This window comes from Engraulis encrasicolus, chromosome 3, assembly GCF_034702125.1.
Source record: "Engraulis encrasicolus isolate BLACKSEA-1 chromosome 3, IST_EnEncr_1.0, whole genome shotgun sequence".
Lineage (NCBI taxonomy): Eukaryota > Metazoa > Chordata > Actinopteri > Clupeiformes > Engraulidae > Engraulis > Engraulis encrasicolus.
This window is the reverse complement of record NC_085859.1, coordinates 38685218-38706765: the sequence shown is the minus strand read 5'-3', so window position 1 is coordinate 38706765 and position 21548 is coordinate 38685218. Positions and strand designations below refer to the sequence as shown.

The window sequence follows — 21548 nt, the reverse complement described above, 5'->3', positions numbered from 1 at the left end:
TCTCTCTTTACTCCTGATTTGTGTCCTGATTGCTATGGTGTTTAGTCTCAGTTTTTGATGACTGTTGAGTTTGATGAGTAATGACTGTTCAGTTTACGTAAATGGCACATCTGGTTTATGGTGTGACGCAATTTCAAACCCTCTGCAAATGTCAAATACTCTTGACTTGACTTTGCCTGGAATGCAACACGCTACTCTTGAATGTCATGTAAATAAATGCTCATCTGATTTCCAGGACTGCATTACCCACGCAGCACTGCTGTGGCAAAGCAGGACTCGGCTCTCCCGAGGGAGTCCCTGCGCCCCTTCAGAGGAGGATGTCAGCAGGGGGTGGCAGGCCTTACCAGCCCTCACCACAAGGTAAATAACAAAATCCGTCTGTATACATGGGTTTTTTGTTTTGTTTATAAACACGGTGTTGTGAGGAGGGGCAAGACACTGGCAGCCAACCACGTGAGCTAATTTTTTGACCGACAGCGGTTTCCAACAATCAGAGGTTGAGTTGTGCGCAGCCAGGGTCGTGCAGCCAGGGGAGAAAAAAAATCAGAACCCATGTATAAGTCCCTCTACTTGGCGGCCATCTTGGCGTCGCCTCAGGGCAGCTACTTCGGGCAGCTATTTCTCTATATTTTTCTACTGTGCATGAGCAGCATTTGCTTTCGAGATGATTGGATCAATGACAGCGCAGCTCAGTAGACAATTGGCTCTATTTGTCCTGGAATCGGTGGGAGATGTGCAAGCACCCATCATATTGGTGTAATGAATCACCCTTGTTCATTTCTATGGACGTTTTCCTAAGTGTTTCGGCTCATGTAGTCTAGAGTGTCTCTGGTAAAGAACTCCAGAATGTGCTTGTATGACAAATCCATAGTAAAAATGGCCAGTTATGAATCACTTGATAAAATGTGATATACATTCAGTCCATTTTTCCTCCGTACATACTCAGATGTAGTGTACACATATGGATGTAGTGTTATTTTTCTTTTTCTCTGAGAAGATAATATTATCACTCTTCCACAGTTGGAGCCAGCCCTGGGATACCCAGACAGTCTTCCCCTCAAGGCACCAGGACGGGCATGCAGGGAACAGGTTGGAGAAAGACTCTTCGCTTATATATTCCTTGAAGTGAATGCCGCACACTCTGCTCCAGGTTTTAATGTACAAGTGAGGTTTCGGCCGTCTGGCCTTCTTCAAACGTTCAAGTTTCAAGTTTGAAGAAGGCCAGACGGCCGAAACGTCACTTGTACATTAAAACCTGGAGTAGAGTGTGCAGCATTCCCTTTATTTTCTTTAAACATATGTATGCACAAGAAGCCAGCACCTCCAGAAAGACTTTATTGGTGTGCGATACCTCTTTTTTTCTTATACTCTATTCCTGTCAGTAGCAGCTCATTGCAACCTGTGTTTTGTGAGGTTATAAGTGCATGCTGGAACCTAATTTTAATCCCATTGCTGTTTTGAGTTTATCATCAATCACATTATACAACATAGACATTGTGATCAACTTACATAACTAATTGAGTCATTTGGGATTTTCCTTTTTTTTTTCAAAAACGATGCAGACCTACGTTGCATGAGTTGTATCTGGCCACATGCCGCTAATGACAAAATATATAGGTAATTAATAAACCAATGTTCACCAAAAACAAAAATCAGAACATTTAAAAAAAAAAAAATCGGAGATATAGGATCTTGTCAAATCATATGGGTAGATTTCAAAAGTGGTGTAGCGCTGTAAAATCTTGTGTTGTAGTAAGTAAAGAGGAGGGTTTCAGAAGACATCACTAATGTTTTTTTTATATTATTCATTCCTCTTTTCCCTGGTCTGCCTTCAGATTTTAGCCCTCAGTACAAGATCCAGATCCCAGTGTCACCACCGCGCACCACAGACCCAGGATCAGATGGCCAGCCGTGCCACAGGAAGAGGACCCATGGCCAGAGTCCCGAACCCACCACGCCTAAAGTAAGTCTTAAAGATACAAGCAAAAATATATATACTGTATATTTTAACCCATTTTAGCCTAGCCTGGCAACGCCCTCCTCCACGCTCCACCCAACGGCTTTTAGCCCAGGCTAATTTTAGCCTGGAGCGACATGTACGCAGCATTCAGGCTCTTGAGATTTGAGGGGTTTTTTTTATTAACCATGTGAGTATGTTAGAGCTGGATGAACAAATTCCAACGCAAAATGAGGGTCCTAGCTTTTAAATGCAACTTATCTCATGTATTTATGTGCTTCGGAGGCTGAGATATGTAGGTTTTAATAGACAGAGGGCACATTTTGTCCAGAGGGCTTAGGCTGAAATGGGTTAAAAGATAAGGTTTCAAATTCATATGGCCATAGTTTGAACTGCATGTCACCAGTTGTTTTATAGCTATTGTTTTGTTTTGCTAAGGTATCACCTCTTCTATAATTTTCTGCAATAATCCTACAATAATTTAATATACCTGTATATGGTGTGTGTATACAGTATGTGTATGATGTATTCTACAGGTCTGTAATATAATAGTGTAATTCTACATTTCTAATACAAGATCCATAGCCCAGAATTCAGACAATTCAAAAATTATGAGATGCAGGTCAGGTCACACAGTGCATGTCACCTCATCTGACTGTAGTTGATTACAGTAGGGACTGCATGTGTCTCAGTGCTCTTCCATCGTAGGCCATATGGAAGGACTGGTAGCCTCTTACTGCAGCAGGGGTCGCTGGCAGCGACCCTATTCACTTGCTGAAAATGCTTAACTACATCACAACTACATTGCTATGACATTACAGAGAGCCATAGTGCTGCGCTAAGGGTTTAAGATATTACAATATTATTCTACAAATGTATTATGTGCACATGTGTATAATACATCATTATACAGTTCTGTAATACAATATTGCTACATTTTTATATATACAATACATAAGTTTCATACGTCAGAATTAAGAGAATGCAGGTCAGGGCACTCAGTCCATGTCACCTCATCTGACTCCCCCTCAGCTGACTGTAATACTACAGTAGTAGCGCCTGCTTGTGTCTCACGGCTCTTTCATCGAGGGCCATATGGGAGGACTGTTAAGTCATTAACCATATGTAGGTGTTATCAATTTGAGATTAGTGTTGTCCCTAACTGCTCCCTCTGTCTGTCTATCTGTCTGACTCCCAGGGCGCGTGTCCCTAGCAGCAGTGTTATCCCTAACTGTCTCTCCTCCACTGTTGTGTCCCAGTCTGACCTGCGCAGGAGAGCCAGTTCCCAGAACGTGGGCTTAGGCTTCCTGTGCCCACGCACCCGCACCCGCACCATGCCCAACCTGCGGCAGCTGGAGGCGGGCCAGGGCACCGTGCCCACGGCCACACGGCTCACACACGCCGCCGACAGGAGGAGGGAGACCATGAAGAGGTAGAGGATTCTCTCTCTCTCTCTCTCTCTCTCTCTCTCTCTCTCTCTCTCTCTCTTTCTCTCTCTCTCTCTCTCTCTCTCTCTCTCTCTCTCTCTCTCTCTTTCTCTCTCTCTCTCTCTCTCTCTCTCTCTCTCTCTCTCTCTCTCTCTTACTTGATCTCTCTGTTAGCCTTACACACAAGCAGAGGCACGCACATACTGTAAACCAATACACTTGTGCATACACACCAAGGTATGTACACACATTGATAAAAATCAAATGTTCCGTTTGCACATCTACACAAGCCAATACAGACCCTAGGTGACCTGACCATGTGAGTGTGTAAAGCTCCAAGTGGCGATACTCATCTAGGAACAATATACAGTATTTTTGCTTAAGGGTAGCTAATTTAGTACACTTTTTGACAATAATGAACTCTTAACTGCATTACATTTCCACGGATTTGAAAGCAAGTCATGTCTATGAGTCATGAGCAGTACAATGTTGAACATGGCAACTTTGTTGCTGGATGAAGGTCAATTTATGCTCAGTCATCTGCGCAAATCATCGCAAAAGACTTCAAACCCGTCGTAGACAGTGCGCACAACTTGTTTACAAGTGTAGTTCACCATCTCAGACTCACATTGATTTAGCAAACCAAAGACATAGACAGGTGTGGATTTATTTGAGATGCATGTTTAACATTCATTTTATTTTATGACAGGCAATCATAGTTTATGACATGCATATACAATGATGGTACTATGAGACGTATGACTGACACTGCTGTGTGTGTGTATTTGTGTGTGTGTGTGCGTGCTTGCGTGCGTGCGTGCGTGTGTGTGAGTGTAGATCTATGAGCACGGGCCGCCTGTCGGACATGCTACTGAAGGCAGTGTTTGGAGCTCAGCTGGATCGAGGAAGCACAGAGAGCCTCAATATGGAGAGACCCATGGACACCACAGGTACACACACACACACACACAAATACACACACACACACGCACGCGCGTGCACACTCACACACACACGTACGCCCGCACACATACACGCGCACACGCACGCACACGCACGCACACACTCAGACACACACTCAGACACACACTCAGACACACACACACACACACACACACACACGCACACGCACACGCACACACACACTCACATACACACACACACACACACACGCACGCACAAACACACACATACACACACACGCACACACACACACACGCACACACGCACACACACACAAGCAACAACAACAATAATTGCTTGTCAACCCCTGTCAGTGGACCTTGACACAAGCACACACACACACTTGCATGTACACACAGCAACAGACCTGCACCCACTCAGATCAGCGTCATAACACATACTGTATACAGTACAGTGACCTACAAAGAATACTCTCCGCATTCTTGCCTACACCGCACGCAAACAGATTATTTTAGCACGTACAGTACAAACACACATTGGTACACACTGGCTGACCGACATACATTCTTGGTGCAAAGAGGCTTTACCTACTTGAAAGTAGGTTGAAATTGCTTTCCTTTGAAAGGCTGCGTATGTTTCTCCCTAGAAATACATTGCGTAACGTTTGTTCCTTAAAAGGACACTGTGTGAGATTTTTAGTTGTTTATTTCCAGAATTCATGCTGCCCATTCACCAATGGTACCTTTTTCTTGAATACTTACCACCAGCATCAAATTCTAAGTTTTCATTATGACTGGAAAAATTTGCACTTTTCATACATGAAAAGGGGGATCTTCTCCATTGTCCGCCATTTTGAATTTCCAAAAATAGCCATTTTTAGCTGCAAAAAGGACTGTACTTGGACCATACTACAAAATATTTGTTTAATACTTAGTAAACTTTCATGTAAAGATCAAATTTGGCAATAGGCAGCCCAGTTTCAATGAGCAGCATAGTTGCAGTACCTTTTTGACCATTTCCTGCACAGTGTACCTTTAAGAAGTCTCACAGTAACCCAGTCAGGAAGTTGGTTTAAAAAATTAATTTGAGGGTTAAGAGTCATATTCGCTCCTAAGTACCAGACGGCCTTCTCAGGAGTGTGTTCCACAGAGACATTATACGTTTGTGTAGTCAGTCTTCTATCTTCCTTTGTCTCTCTTTCACCCCTTAGCTTATATAAACTTCCCTCAGTCTTTCTCCTTTTTCTTTTTTAACAACCGCCTCACATCCATCCTTCTTTTATTTGTCTCCTCTCCATCTTTTCACTGCCTCTTTTTAATCTCTTCCACTTTTTAATCTCATCCTAAATATTCAAGCTGTAGTTCAAACAATCAAGCTTGTAGCTTGACTCATGCCCTCTGTTGTAAATTATTTTGGACAAAAGCATCTGCTAGGCGAAGGGTAAATGTAGTATTTAGTAGTATAATCTTATTTGTCTGTCTGTATGTCCGTCTTTGTGGTATATTTATTGTGTATGTGTGCTGTATAAGGTGTGAGGAGACGTGCAATGTTGACTACTTGACATTCCCTCTTGACCTCGACCATGACCCTGTCTGTCTGTCTGTCTGTCTGTCCGTCTGTCCATCTGTATCTCTGTGCTCTGATGTCCCGTCATCTATAGGAGCAGCTGTGAGTCCCACCAGGGCTGTGTTCACGGTGGGCTCCCCCAGTTCCGGCCCCTCTACCCCCCAACACCACGGCAGACCCAGACTCTACACCGGTGTGTAATGTGCTGCACGCCCGCTTTCACAAGGGCTCTGCATGGGCGGATGAGGCACGGGCGGAGATATAGGGAGGGCAAGCAGGGCAATTGCCCCTGGGCCCAGGGCCCTCCTGTGTTGGTAGTGGGGGCCCTATTGTGACCAGGGCAGGCCGTATGCAGGGCCCTATAAGTGTCTTGCCCTGGGGCCCTATATGCAATTGTTCCGCCACTGGGATGAGGAGCTGTTTTGATGTGCATGCCAACAACCTGTTGAGGTTTGTTGTGGCATTAACACTCAGTCACTGTCTTGCCTGGACGTGCATGTCTAAGACTGCTGACAGCTGAGACTGGGCCTGGGAGAGAATAATGTGAACGGGGCACCCCATCTGAATGAATAGAATGTAATGAAGACCCAATTTTGGGTCCCCAATCTCCCTGGGCACGGGACAACTGACCCCTTTGTCCCCCCTTGTCGGCCACCCTGGCCTGTGGATGCCCACAACCTGCGGCTCATTGTGGAGTTAATGCACAGACTTGTTGGTATAATGCAGGGATATGCAACTGGAGGCCACTCAATGGAGGCCAGTAGGTCTAATTAAAAAAAATAATGCAGATATTTTTCTAAACGACTGAAATCAATCTGTTTTAATTACACTGTTGGCTAACAGAGTATTGAGTATAGAGTATCCTATTCCTTCCAAACAGTAGTTGGGGCAGTCAGTGAGCAACCAATAGCACCTACACCTCTGCAAATTACTGTCAGATCCGTGGTAATGTAGCCCTCCAATGGTGGCATTGAAAAAACGTGGCCCGCCTCATCATAAAAGTTGCCTGTCCCTGGAATAGTAGGTGTAGTCTGTGCTGTGCTCTTGCTCTGCTCTTTTTTCTTGGCTCCGGTGAATAATAGGCTGTCTACTGTCTCGCTGGCGGTGTCACTTACCGTCTTCGTATTACAAACAAAACTCAAAAAAGTGAAATATTGATGGGACATTGCATGTGTGTGTGTTTGATCTGTCATGCAATGTCTATTATGTGTAAGTTGCTTGACACCCTACTCTCCTTTTGGCATTTCTAAAGTAGCTCTTCTCTATTCTACTCGATTGTTTGATTTGTTATTGTTTCACTTGATTTGTAATTTTAATGCAACTGAAACTTTGATTTTGTAACTTCTGCTGCCACTTGACCAGGACCCCCTTGTAAAATAGATTATTCAATATGGGTCTATTTTCCTGATAAAATAACCAATTCCTGCCTGATGACTCGTGTATATATATGTTGTTTGACCTTTGCTGCCTATAGACACATATGCACTGCATTCAGGCTCTTGAGATTTGGGCTTTTTCAATAAAAATGTGGGTATGTTACAGCTGAATGAACCCATAGTCATGCAAGAACTTATTTCATGTTTTTCTGTGCATCAGATGCTAAGATATTTGGGTTTTTATAGACTGAGGGCAACTTTCCTAACAAGGGCATAGGAATTCAGCAGGCGTTTATTGCAGGTGCTTTAGGCATCAATGGGATAAAGGTTAAATGAAATAATAAATCAATAAATTCTCTGGCAGGAGGCTCCACCAGCCCAGTGAGCCCAGGCTGGGGCTGCAGGGGTCGTCAGGGAGAGGCCCAGGACGGCTACCCCAGCGTCAACACCAGCCCCCTGGGCAGAGCTGTGGCCTTCGAGCCCCCGGAGCTCCCAGAGGAAACACTCATGCAGGTTTGGGTTGCTTGATTTTACAATTTTAATCCCAAACGACACAGAACAGAAATTATTTATATATGAACCTTCAACTTGTATTGGCCCCCATAGAAGTTGTACTTGAAAAGCAGGGTTACACCTTAATATTTTGCCTAAAGAGATGAAACAGAATGAAGAATCAATCAATCAATCAACCAATCAACCAACCAACCAATCAATCAATCAATCAATCAATCAATCAATCAATCAATCAATCAATCAATCAATCATTGAGTAATGTCTTATCACAGGCATATGTAGAAAGGTTTTTACATTGCACGTTTTACGACAAATTTCCATCTTCATCGGAGGGTCTCAGAGAAAATAATCAGCTGCAGCTGGTGTTACATAATGTCTATAATAGAAATAAAAGAAATTAGTCAGTCATATTATGTATCAAAAATACATACTTATTAGCATCATTTAATCACTTGATTCAATCAATCAATCAATCAAACAGTCAATCAATCTGAAAGTGATGATGTCTCTGCTGCTCTGTCCACTCACAGCAAGAGCACACAGATGCCCTGGGCCACCTGCGCTTCATCCTGGCCTTCTCCCACTGCATCATGGAGATCGCCGCCACAAAGGCCTCTGGGATTGAGGCGTGTGAGGCCCCCGATGCCCCCGACGCCTCCTTCCTGGACCAGAGCATGGTGGCTGACCAGATCAGCCTGCTCAGCCGAGAGTGGAGGTGAGCAGCGGCGCAAGATTGCATCCTTGTAGAGCAGGGGTGGGGCAGTTTTATCCAGCCCCTGATGTAATTTTAATGTTATGCAGCTTCACATGAAATATGACCTATTTTGTAATGGAATCTTAGAAAATATATTTGCATAACAATTCAGTTATATTCAGGGGATTTAGAGAAGATGCGGCCTGTTTTAAAGGTAAGTAGAGTAGAGTAACAACTTTATTGATCCCCGAGGGGAAATTCAAGTGTCAAGTAGCTTACATAAATACACATAATGCCTTCATGGACATTTAAGACAAATAACACACAGGTTAAGTCAGGGTGGGGAAAAATAAAAATTAAACAAAAAATAAAAAGGCAATGTGCAAAAACATATTCTGATTAAACAAATGTGCAAAAAACATACTCAGAGAGTTGAGGTAGACAAGATAAGGTGGCTGCCTTCAATATACATAGGCTTAAAGTGCAGGGGGAAATCCTGGTTTCTATTCATAGTACGGCCCTCTTAGGACTTTTACGGCCCTCGGATGAATTTGAGATGGCATCTCGAATGAAAAAGGTTCCCCACCCCTGCTTTAGAGGATCTGAATGATCAGGTTGCTTCCAAAGGGGATGAGGAGGGGTGTATTTTTTAATCAGACATTACTGAAATCATATGCTGCCTTAAGAACCCTCAATGACCCTGTGTTTATTTTACGGTGTGTGTGTGTTCGTGCATTTGGAAGCGTGCACGTGTTTATGGGTGTGTCTGTGTATCTGTGTTGTGCGTGCAAGATTGAATCATTTTGGAGGATCTAAATGATCAGGTTGCTTCCTAAGGGGATGAGGAGGGGTGTATTTTTAATCAGACATTATTGAAAACACATACTGCCTTAAGAACCCTCAATGACCCTGCTTTTTATTATGTGTGTGTGTGTGTGTGTGTGTGTGTGTGTGTGTGTGTGTGTGTGTGTGTGTGTGTGTGTGTGTGTGTGTGTGTGTGTGTGTGTGTGTGTGTGTGTGTGTGTGTGTGTGTGTGTGTGTGTGTGTGTGTGTGTGTGTGTGTGTGTGTGTGTGTGTGTGCACGTGTGTATGGGTGTGTGTGTCCATCTGTGTGTTGTGCGTGCCATCCCATCCCAGCTATGCTGAGCAGCTGGTCCTCTACATGAAGAGTGCTGAGCTGCTCTCGTCTGCGCTGCATGCGGCCATGGAGGACATCAAGCAGGCCAAACTCTACGCCTCCTGCTCAGTCAAACAGGGTAAGACCACACGCACATGGCCCTGCTGTGGCCAACCGGTAGGGTGCTCGTTTGACATGCTGCCGACCCGGGTTCGATTCCCGACCCCTCCCCATCTCTCTCTCCCCATTCGCTTCCTGTCCACCTTTCAAATCATCAATAAAGTCGTAAAAGACCAAAAAAAAAGACCATGCGCACACACACGTGTACCCACAAAATATAGATGAACAAGAAATATTTTTTTACCACAGATGACAATTGTGTTGTACATTGACTTTTGCTGGGTGAAATAGTAGAAATAGTAGAGAATAGAGTATAATTTATTAATCCCGAGGGGGAAATGCATGTACTGTATAGAATGAAAGTATGTCTGGAGTGTCTTGGCTCAGTGGGCTAAGGACTACTACAAATCCAAGGACCCAGGTTCGAGTCCGACCTGAGGACACACACACACACACACACACACACACACACACACACACACACACACACACACACACACACACACACACACACACACACACACAGACTTCTTGTCTCACTCTCTCATTGTCCTATGCAAATAAAGGCATGAAATAATATATTTATCAGTATGCCTGATGTGTTTTGTGGCGTGTGTGTGTGGCGTGTGTGTTGCAGTGGTACGTAAGATGAATGAGCTGTACAAGTCCAGTGTGAGCTCGTCGCGTGGCCTCAGCGCCCGGCTGCAGATGTTCTTCACCACCAAGCAGAGGCTGATGGACCGCATCAACAGCATCACGGCCGAGAAGCTCATCTACGCGCACGCCGTCAACATGGTACGTATGTCGTTAAGCCTGCGTGACCCCCCCCCATACTTCCTGTAACTCTGTGTACAATTTTGTGTCATTGGTCTGGCCAAGTTAGTTATGTTGAAAGCCCAAGTGAAGTGAAGACCCAACAAGGAAACTCCAACTCCGATTGTCATTATGACACAGCACTCCACAGCACACTGCACACAACAAAATTGCATTTATGCCTCATCCGTGCAAGTGGGCAGCCCCCAATGATGCCTGAAAGGGAGCTGTGTGGCGGGACGGTGCTATGCTCAGGGTACCTCAGTCATGGAGGAGGATGGGGGACAGCACTGGTTAATTACTCCCCCCACCAACCTGGCAGATCGGGAGTTGAACTGGCAACCTCTCGGATACAAGTCTGACGCCCTAACCGATTACTCCTGACTGCCCATGTTACGTATGTCCGCACACTCTCTCCACCATTTTGGATTCCCACTCCCCCTTGAACATTTTTGAGCAATTGGCTCTTCATCAGACGTTCAATGAGAGGTGGAAAAGCAAAATGGGAGCGAGTTTGCAGATATTCCATTTTACTTAATATTGCCACACTAGATAATGGAAAAAAGGAGGCGCACACAAGACTTGTGATTGAGTGATTACTACTTTTTTGGGAGTGCTCGCACCAAGCAATACACGAGCATTAAGTTCAAGGCGCAGACGCCGACCTTTGTTGGTCTTTTTGTCATTCACTTAATATTGCCACACACGACTCTACTTTATTCTGAGCTTCATGCTCAAGCAGATTACACTTGGCCACCTCCATCCACCCTCAAGTAAAATTTAGTCGCACCCCACACAAAATCATACTAGTGAATGACTCTCTCTCTCTCTCTCTCTCTCTCTCTCTCTCTCTCTCTCTCTCTCTCTCTCTCTCTCTCTCTCTCTCTCTCTCTCTCAGGTGCAGTCCACGGCACTGGATGAGATGTTCCACCAAGGCCAGGCCACTAAGGAGCGCTACCACACTGCCCTTCTTCTCATGGAGGGCCTCACCTTCATCATTACAGAGCCAGCCGACATAGGCAACATCGACAAGTGTGAGTACATGTCACATGTCACACTCACACGCATAGAGAGAGAGAGAGAGAGAGAGAGAGAGAGAGAGAGAGAGAGAGATGCATACTGTTCATGTACAGGGTTAAATACAATGACTATAGTGGATATTGACATTTAAGTATGGACAGATTTTAATGAATAAAGTCAGATAAATCCATGTACAGTACACAGACATCTAGTGTAAGACGACTCAACACAAACACCTAAACTGAACTGCATTTTGTCTCCCCCTGCAGGTAAGCTGTATATTGAGCGGCGGCTGTCCTCACTAGAGGCAGGGACATACGTCTGATGGAGTGTATACTTAACCTGACTCTCACCTGCTGATATGTTTCACCTTGGACTCCACGAAACCATCTGGGTATCCCCTACAACCGACAAGTTATCTAATTATGCTCCTTATAAAACATCCTTGCATGTGATTGGATAAACAAACTGTCCATATCTTTACTGACGTGCCACTTCAGTCACTCACATTGAACTCGCTGACCCGTGATGCAGCTAAGACTGACAGGAGGAAGAAAATCCATAACACCGCCCCTGGAAAAGCCCACCTGGCGATCCTGATTGGCTCATTTGTTCAGGGATGATTCTGACGTTCACAAGCTTCAGATGGCTGAGTGTGGAAACCCTCGGAACACCCTTGCGTGTACTTTGGCGAAACGCAGCCGGTGGCAAAAGTTGGGTTATGGCATAACTATGGTGTAGTCCCAAGAGTTCTGTCTGTCCTTGAGACTGCCTTCACAACCACCATTCTGAAGTGGCAGAGCCCTCTCTGTCACTGTCCCTGATTTCACCATCACAACCATATGTCTGAAAAAAGAACACACAGTAGTCTCAGGGCGCTTTCTGCCCTTGCCTTTTCTTCACCATCTCCCCCATGAGTTCTTTCCAAATTCCAATATCCTATCTCCAGTCCTCCCCAAGTGCTTGTGTCCTTGAGGCTCGAGATGATGTCTCAAGACATCATTGATGACAGAAGTCAATATCTCACAAAAAACAACAATTGAACGGTCATTATTTTCTCATTTGCAATCGGAATGTTGAAAGGGGCAAAAGTCCCCCAAAAGTTGTTGTGGCTACTGATAGCCACTGGCTGGCTTGTCCACATTATCGTTTTCTACTTGGTGGCGGGGCGTCATGTCAAGCTCGAGGCCACAAGCACAGGTCGAAGCCGGGAGTTAGGAGAATGGAAAGAATCCCATATGTATGTCTGCAGGAGGGCATACTTCTAGTCCCAAGACACTCACTCTCTGTCCTTTTCCCTACGTCTGAAGGAGGGCACACTGTAGTTCCAGAGTCCTCGCTGTCCCTGCTGTGTTGTCCCTGCCTTTACCATCGTTACCCCAACCAGCCTCGTCTCCATTGTCCACCCGGAAAACCTTTGGTGTTGAACTTTTTCTAGATGTTCATTTGAGATGCTTTCTTCCCCCACCTGGTGGTGGAGGGAGGCATGACGCATGCCGATGTGAGTCAAATCTCACCAATGAGGAATGGTTAGATTGACACAATCCTCGGCATAACAAGATCTGCAATCCGGCTCTTTGGCTACCAAACACCAAGCTGCTGGTATGTGCATCGACTCAGTTCACAAAAGCCATTTGGCTAACTCAATAACACCACAGACTCACTGCGTTTCTCTTGGGGACACCCAAATGGGGACACAGAGAACGAGCGGTGGTCCAGGACTTCAAACCAGGCGAATGGACTCCCATTATTATCAAGGACAGACTTGACCAAAATATTGCCAATGCATAACAGACTGCAGGGAGACAGGACAAAAAACTCTATATTTTTCCATCATACTTTTGATACTTGATTTCTGTTAGATGTTGAATGATGTGTGAGCAATTCTTTCCTTACAACCACTTGCAATGCAATCAGACGCAATCATTTTACTGTGGAGCGTTGGGTGCTGGTTCAAGTGGATAACAGATTTTGCACAGTTCTTTTTTTCTCAGTCACACACATCAGCCTTTTGGCCTGCATGCGACTCTGCATCCCGGCTTGGGACAGGTCCATAGCATACTTGGCTGTGTGTGTGTTTTGGGACTGACTGAATGTTTGGATCAGATTAAGCAATTCAATGCAATGCATTTTATATTAGTAGTGAATGCAATGTTTAATGTCAAGTTGTTGAATGTCAAGGACAATGTGTCTTTGGATGTGGGAATACAGAATAGCACTTTAAGCACCAGACCTACTGCGCACACAGCATCTTTGTTTCTTTTATCCTTCAGCCTATGTCCATTCTGTGGCATTTACGTTATATGTAGCACCCTGATTTTTTTATGAATGTGACTGAATTGATATTGCTGTTGTTGTGGTTTTCAATACCTTGATTTTTTTTTTACTATACTTAGCTTTCGGTTGCGTCTTAGTTCTTAGATTTTATTTATTTCATTTAAATAGATGTGTTTACATAGTTTTGTTTCACTTTCATACTGAAGCCATTCATATTTAAACTTAAATTTGTGCTTGGGGTGACCATGTGCATTTAAAAAAAAAACTGTTGGCAGTATCTGTTTCACTGCTTTGATTCCTGCTAATTAGGTATTGGAAGGGCTACATTGTGTTTGAATGCACCAGATCTTTGTTCTGGGAATAGCGTTACAAAGGTTAATTAAGAATCTTTGAAACTACTAAAAAAAATGGTCACATGTGTAACACGTTCTACTTTGTGAGAAAATGTGGTGTTTTTCTGTTTTTATTGTGAGAACAATCATGAGCATTGTACTCATCAGCAAAGCATTGTCTACTGCCTTCCTCTGGTATTGTATACAGACTGTGTGAGCTGGGAAATTTGCCCTCCTGATGCGGTGAGATGTCCTGCCATGCCCCTTGTGTCAGTGTGCATGCTTCACACAAAAGCCTTCGCAGAAACCTGCTGACCACCATGACTGGGCCAGGAGAGAAGAGGAGAGCTTCTATTGTTGTACTGTAGCGGTAACCGCAAGGTTGTTGTGCATTTGATGTAGGCTAAGTATGAGTACATTTTGCACGCCAGCTGAAATACTACTTCTGGGCCGATTTTAAAAGTATGATTGAACATATTCTCCAAAGGACGTTCAGGATGTTTGAATAACCAATACAGATCCTGTCTGTTTTTCTCTTTTTTTCCACAAACGTCTGCATAATAATATGACACATTTTGTATTGATATTGATGAGTGTTTTGAAGATTGTGAGTGAGAGTGCTGTGGTTGTTTTATGATAGGATGTTTGTGCTCGAGTGGTTTCCTTTTAACGAATGTTTGCTGACATAACCTGGATTTAAGAATGCACAGAACACTGTGGTGATGACATTACACATGGTGTTTTTGATTTCCAGGAAAAAAAGATATTTGTAAATGAATTGTTGCAGTATTTATATTGTTTGTATGATTTGAAGCCAAAATCAAATTGCATTGAGAAGCACATGTATTTGAGTGATGGAAATAAAGGAAGAAAAAAAAAAAATTACTTCCGAAAAACTGTTTTGCACTCAATAAGTTAACTGCTTTGTCTATTAAATCTATTGAGATAACTGAAACACTATCACTGTGACAGACATATGTAGGCCTACTTTACAGTGGTTGGGCTTGATTTTCAGCTCAACAACACAGTTAAAAATAAAAATAAAATTCAATAACACAAACATATACTATATGATAATATTATATATTATAAATGCACACAGCCTACCTTAGACAACAAACAATGAAGCCTACAATATGCTCAAATTGGCCATCATAGGATGGAAGTTATGCTTGGTCACTGGGGAGATTAAAAGGCTACAATAAGGGTGCACCATGTAATAGGCTATTTTTAGAAGTTTATTTCCAGAATTCATGCTGCCCATTCACAAATATTAGCCTTTTTCATGAATACTTATCACCACCATCAAATTCTAACTGTTCATTTTGACTGGGAAATTTGCACTTTTTTGCATGGAAACGGGGATCTTCTCCAGATTCCCTGATTGACGCTCCCAACCCAGGACGCTCCCCTTTCATCTCGCTCCCACTAGCCAGACTATCGGTACCACCGCCATATGACGGAGCTAGTTATGTTGTTGATGTTAGTTTTTTGTTTCTAACCCTAACCCTAACCTTAACCCTAAACCTAACCCTAACCCTAACCCTAAATTGCTTGTATGTGGCAGTATATGATAATACGTGAAATATAATCGGGTGGGACCGCACGTCCGGGAGTGATAGAAACACCTGGGACCGCACGTCCGGGAGCGATCTCAGTTGGGAGTCTCCATCCCCTTACCTCTTCTCCATTGTCCACCATTTTGAATTTCCAGTAATAGACATTATTAGCTGCAAAACGTAAGCTAATGTGCTTTGGTCATACATTAGTTATTTATTTGGTAGGCCAGGCCTACAGATCCATTAAAATGTCAGATTTGGCAGTACACAGCCCAATTTCAGTGAGCAGTAGTTGCAATACCTTCTCTGGCCACATCGTACACAGTGAAACCTCTTTTATGATTCCTCCCCCCAATTAATTAGGACCTTGAGAGCCAGTAAATCACAGCCAAAGTGTATTCCTCAAACACTGGATTTTAATAACAGTTGGAATCGAAAAAGATCTCACGTTTACAAATACTAGTTCATCAGATCAGACCATTCAGTAGCTCTTGTAAGTGTCATACGAGTCAGGGAAGGGGATAGAAACATGTCCGGAGCCCATGACCAGAGGCAAGATGCCTGCATTTGGCACAACATTCCATGATAGCGTCAGTGTAATGTTCTTGTTGGAACGCAGACCATTTCCATCGTCAAAGAACAAGTACTCGGGTTTTGATTCCCTCAGCTTCAGCTTTGTTTCACCGCCCCTTAGGACGATTTTGTCCCAAAGCACAACCTGGTTGAGGGCATTATTCTTCGTCGCATACTCAGCAGATAGGTAAAGGAACAGTTGTTTCACATTCCAGTCGAATATTGGCCGCAAATCAGCTGAAACGTCAAACACGAGGAAGCTCAAGTCACTTCTCTCCCTTGGTCCAGTGAAGTCGTCGACATTCTTCAGCATCACTTTCGATACACGGATATCCACAGGAATGCTTCTGTCTTTGAAAGTAGTCGAGACAAAACACCCAAAGGTAAGAGCTGCCATCACACTCAGGGAGAAAGCAAAAAGAGAATTTGCCCTCGACAATAGCGTATTCATGTTAGTAATTTGTAATTTCCAGAAGAGATAAACAATGAACTCGGAGGACGCGCCGGGCAGGAAATCGGAATACGGAAGATAAACCTTCGAAAATGTCACTGTCACGTCTTTCCATTTCATTGGACAGCGTGTATGATCCAGATACTTGATTGGTCCAGAGACTCGTCAGTCAAAATTAGTAACGTCGCTTCACCAGAAGTACTTCCGGGTTTTGTCAGAATAATGAAAAACGAAGGTGGCTAACGCCATGTTCCTGAATGGAATATCAGGGGAACATTTATTGCATTTTTAAGCATTTATCTTCAGTATTGTATTGCGCACCTGTAGTTAACCGCTTGTATAACAAACTGGGTGTCACAGTGTTTATGTTTCGCACGAGGAATTATTATTTGTAGCAGGTGAGTGTGCAGGGACCGGTCAGTGTTTTGTGTTTAGCATCCAGTCTTGCCGCGCTAACTCAATAGCGCTAACCGTAATAGTTTGTTATTATTTTCCGTCTGAATTGACAATTTTGAATTTGGTGAATTATTGCATTGCGTTATATAAGTAGTTACCAACATTTTTCTGTCAGTAATGTTTTGCTATCGCATGCCATTACATTTGCAAATTGTCTCTGAAATAAAGCGCTCGTTAGCTAGCTCATGGGCGCGTTTGCCATCCACGCGAAGCAGCGAGGCCTTTTCAGTGCTCCATGGGGCTGTAGTGCAACTGCCATACCACTGTACTCAATTGATATTTCAATAGAGTATAGATATATATGACATTTGGTTATGTTGCGTCCATAAAAATAATGAACTTCTTCCCTGTGTTTGCAATATTTTTGTTGTTGTGGGTTTTGATAAGCCCTCATCTTGTAGTTGTTTGGCAAGAATGCATAATTATTCTCATGTCAACTAATAAATATTAGTCATTCATCAACCCGGTTATGTTAATTATATCAGATTTAGTTGCCATACACATTATTGACACCGTTAAATTCTCGACTGCATTATTTTATGTTGACGTTGTCAACACATCACGACATGTGCTTTTGTTTTGGTCTTGTGTGATTTGTGGTGACTGTGTGGACGATTCCCAGATTCACGCTCCCATCTCATTACACTCCCATTTCATCTCGCTCCCACTAGCCAGACTAACGGTACCACCGCCATATTACGGAGCCAGTTATCTTGTTGATGTTAGTTTTTTGTTTCTAACCTTAACCCTAACCCTAACCTTAACCCTAACCCTAAACCTAACCCTAACCCTAAACCTAAACCTAACCCTAAATTGCTTGTATGTGGCAGTATATGATAATACGTGAAATATAATCGGGTGGGGACCGCAAGTCCGGGAGTGATAGAAACACCGGGGACCGCACGTCCGGGAGCGAACTCCGTTGGGAGTCTCAGTCTGTATGCCGTGTGGACAAGCCTTGAGCATGGCACCTAACCCCATACTTGCTCCAGGGGCTGTAACAAATACCCTGCACTTACAGTAACCAAGTCGCTTTGGATAAAAGCGTCAGCTAAGTGAAGTGTAATGTATTGTGTGATGGTCCAGTAGCTCTAGTCCAGGGCTATTCAAATGGCGGACCTGGGGCCAGATGTGGCCCTTGGACAGCAAGGCTCTGGCTCCCCACAAGCCCCTTGAAATACAGAATTGTTTTTCACAATTTAAAGATAAAAGTACGGGTTCCGTATCGAGCTGAAATGGGACACGGGACGTTGAATAGCTGATTACTAGAATAGTTGAAGTTAGATTCAAGTAATAAAGAGAAGCATTCAAGTTCAATTTGTTTTCACATGCATACATAATTATGGCAGTGTGTGTGCTTAGGTTCAGTCTTTAATTTTGACTTGTTCTCATGGACATCACTCCGACAGGCTGTCCTGTAAGGAAAATGTACTGTTAAAAAGACTCATTTACTTGTAGACTTGCATCACAGACAGTCCTTCTTGTAGCAAACTGATATAAAATATTCTAATTTCTAAATGTGGTCTGTTGTTTTGACTATACCCTCACCCAGCACAACAATAGAACTGCGCAATGCACCATGGAGGGGGACCATCGAATGTCCAGCGGCAAGTACAGCGATCCAAATCCACCACAGCAGGCACTGAGGCAGAGGAGCAGCAGCAGCAGCAGCCTCAACAACAGCAGCAGCAGCAGCAGGCCCTTGCTGTCTCCCAACAACAGCAGGGGGCCACCGGCCACCCCCAGTCCCCAGTGACCACCTTCACCTCCGCTACGGCGGCAGCTAGTCCCTCAGCCCCGCAGTCCCCCAACTACCAGATCATCATGAGCCGTAGTCCAGTGACGGGCCAGAACATGAACATCACACTGCAGAACGTGGGTCAGATGATGACGGCGTCGGGCAACCAGCAGATCACCCTCACCCCCCTGCCGCTGCCCAACCCGGCATCACCGGGCTTCCAGCACCAGGCGGCGCCGCAGTGGCGCTTCGAGGGCACGCCGTCTTACATCCAGGTGGCCTCGCCGCTGCCCCAGACCATTCAGTCGCAGAGCCCCACCCAGCACAGCCCCGTGCCCCTGCAGGCCGTCCCACGGGGCGGCGCTCCAGCCTCGGCCGCGGCCACCCTGGGCGTGTGTGGCCAGAGCCCCACGCGGTTTGTGGACGCGGGCATGCTGGTGCGACAGATCAGCCTGGGCAGCCCCAACGCGGCGGGTCATTTCGTCTACCAGGACGGCACGGGGCTGACGCAGCTGGCGGCGCCCACCGCGGCCGGTCAGGTGCAGCTGGCGTCTCCCGGCGCAGCGGGAGTGGCGCGAGAGAGGAGGCTGTCCCAGCCGCACTCACAGACTGGGGGCACCATCCACCACCTCGGGCCCCAGAGCCCTGTGGCCACCAGCTCAGCTCTCCAGGCCCTGGGCAGCCCGGGCCACATCACCACTTCCAACCTGCCCCCTCAGATCTGCAGCATCATCCAGGGCATGATGCTGGAGAAGCCCGCTCAGGGCATGGTGGCCACCGGAGGCGGTGTAGGTGTAGGAGGCGGCATCGCTGCCACCACCACGGCTGCATTCGGGGTGCCCGCCCCGCTCACGCCCTCCAGCCCATTGTGCACCACCGCCCCCCAAGGCCTTTCCAGCATGCAGCTCACCCAAACAAGTACTACCACCACCACCACTACCACCATGGTGAAGAAGAGCTTGGCCAGAAAGCTGGAGGAGGTCGCCCCGGCCACGCCTGAGGTGGCCCAGCTGCGCAAGCAGTGCCTGGAGCACCACAGCAAGAAGATGGACGGGCTCAAGGAGGTCTTCAAGGAGTACCTGATCGAGCTCTTCTTCCTGCAACACCTGCAGGGCAACATGATGGACTACCTGGCCTTCAAGAAGAAGCCCTGCGTGCCCCTCTTCACCTACCTGCGGCAGAACGACCTGGACCTGGAGGATGAGGAGGAGGAGGAAGAGCAGTCTGAGGTTATCAACGACGAGGTAGGAGGCAGATGTGCGACTTGCCGTGCCGTTTCGGGCTTTCGACAATGCCCCTGCTATGCGGCCTCCTTAGTTTGCACCTTTTTACTACCCCACCCCACCCCCTCCCAGCCCCTTCCTACCCCCACCTCTAATTCCTTGCAATAGTGTGTCACCAATCGGCTTTTTTTTAAACAAAGGCGAGATATTTGATAGAACAAACCCCAAACCAAAACGGAAAGGTTTCTTTTGGTCAGCCGTTCAACTCTGTACAGAAGCACAAGCCCCCTTTAGTGTGGGAGTGTCGGAGCATTTCTTTTTTCCACAGGGGACGGCGGCGATTAAAGCGGGAGGGTGTTTTTAATTTTTTTTAGCACGTCCGTTTAGCTACTTTAGCCCTCAAACACCCGTTTCCATGCCAACCCCCCCTCAGGTGAAGGTCGTGACCGGCAAGGACGGACAGGCAGGAACTCCAGTTGCCATAGCGAAGCAGCTCCCACCCAACGTATCGGCTGCCTTCTCTGCTCAGCCTCAGCAGTTCCAGGTGACTCGGAGACTCGAGTAGACTTTTGAACGTTAGATGTTATTCTTTTTTTTTAATTATTATTATTTTTTTTTTATCTTTTGGATGCGTTGCATAGAATACATTGCCATCGTAATGCATCTCTCCATCATCATCACAAGCTTTGTGAACGTAGTAGCCGACTAGTCTTGATTAGAATAAGTTGTTGTCCCAGTTTTTTGTTTTTCTCATAGTCTTTCATGCCTCAGCTTCTCGTTTGTCCAGGTTCATGCATGTCCTGCATGTGTCCATGTGCCTGTCAATTTTTTTTGATGCCACAATTGATGCCAACTATCGTAAGTAAGCCTGGGAACTTTATTCTTACTGACCAACTGCTGAACATCATGACGCTTGACCTTGGCAACTGCACCATTTATTAGTCCGCTATCAAACAACTAAGGCCACTTGACAATTTGCCTTGAAGTCAACAACTGTCTTCTCTCTTTCGGCTCGTTTCGCAAATATTTGCATCCCTCGGCTCGCACACCATTTAACAAAAACAAGGCCTTCATTTGAACCCATTGAATGAATTATTTGCCCTCTGTAAACTTCCAATTCTCCCCCCAAAAAAGGTTGACTACATCCAGGCCTGCTCAGGCAAGGAGCAGCAGCAGCAGCAGCAGTCTCCTGAATTTTGGTGTACTGCGTCTTTCACCTGACTGGAGTTTCTGTCCTCATGCAGGTGCACCAGGGCATGGCTGGCGGCGGCATCTCCAATCCCATGGATCTCGAGGCCTTAAAAAGGCAGCAGGCTCTGGCTCAAGCAGGTAGGGCGTCTCCAGTGGACCACAGGACAGGGTTTATTTTTCTTTCTTTTCTTTTCTTTTTTTTACTTTCTTTATTTTCTACA

At 45.2% G+C, this 21548-nt stretch overlaps 3 protein-coding genes across 8 annotated transcripts in view; 2 read left to right on the top strand and 1 right to left on the bottom strand.

Moving 5' to 3' along the window:
* The window catches only part of ulk1a (unc-51 like autophagy activating kinase 1a), a 43093-nt gene extending 28076 nt beyond the window's left edge, over positions 1–15017 (top strand). The window contains exons 16-27 of the mRNA XM_063195373.1: positions 236–360; positions 1021–1089; positions 1836–1963; positions 3217–3389; positions 4222–4334; positions 5969–6067; positions 7615–7763; positions 8294–8478; positions 9595–9713; positions 10332–10489; positions 11406–11541; positions 11797–15017. Coding sequence (XP_063051443.1) covers positions 236–360; positions 1021–1089; positions 1836–1963; positions 3217–3389; positions 4222–4334; positions 5969–6067; positions 7615–7763; positions 8294–8478; positions 9595–9713; positions 10332–10489; positions 11406–11541; positions 11797–11852 — 1510 coding nt within the window. The 3' untranslated portion in view covers positions 11853–15017. The remainder of the gene's footprint in view (positions 1–235; positions 361–1020; positions 1090–1835; positions 1964–3216; positions 3390–4221; positions 4335–5968; positions 6068–7614; positions 7764–8293; positions 8479–9594; positions 9714–10331; positions 10490–11405; positions 11542–11796) is intronic.
* A 1072-nt stretch (positions 15018–16089) lies between these two features.
* Positions 16090–16801, bottom strand: LOC134445396 (signal peptidase complex subunit 3-like). The gene has a single exon (XM_063194483.1). The coding sequence runs from the start codon at positions 16717–16719 to the stop codon at positions 16177–16179; it is 543 nt and encodes a 180-aa protein (XP_063050553.1). The 5' UTR covers positions 16720–16801; the 3' UTR covers positions 16090–16176.
* A 148-nt stretch (positions 16802–16949) lies between these two features.
* Positions 16950–21548, top strand: part of ep400 (E1A binding protein p400) — a 64432-nt gene continuing 59833 nt past the window's right edge. For 5 of the 6 annotated variants that reach the window (XM_063195372.1, XM_063195368.1, XM_063195369.1 and 2 more), the window contains exons 1-4: positions 16950–17117; positions 18728–20157; positions 20570–20680; positions 21381–21465. In XM_063195372.1, coding sequence (XP_063051442.1) covers positions 18748–20157; positions 20570–20680; positions 21381–21465 — 1606 coding nt within the window. In that variant the 5' untranslated portion in view covers positions 16950–17117; positions 18728–18747. The remainder of the gene's footprint in view (positions 17118–18727; positions 20158–20569; positions 20681–21380; positions 21466–21548) is intronic. The other variant, XM_063195370.1, reaches the window with a different exon arrangement.

What these genes read in the sequence shown, in the direction of transcription:
- LOC134445396 (XM_063194483.1), bottom strand. Translation starts at nt 16,719, where the DNA reads ATGAATACGCTATTGTCGAGGGCAAATTCTCTTTTTGCTTTCTCCCTG.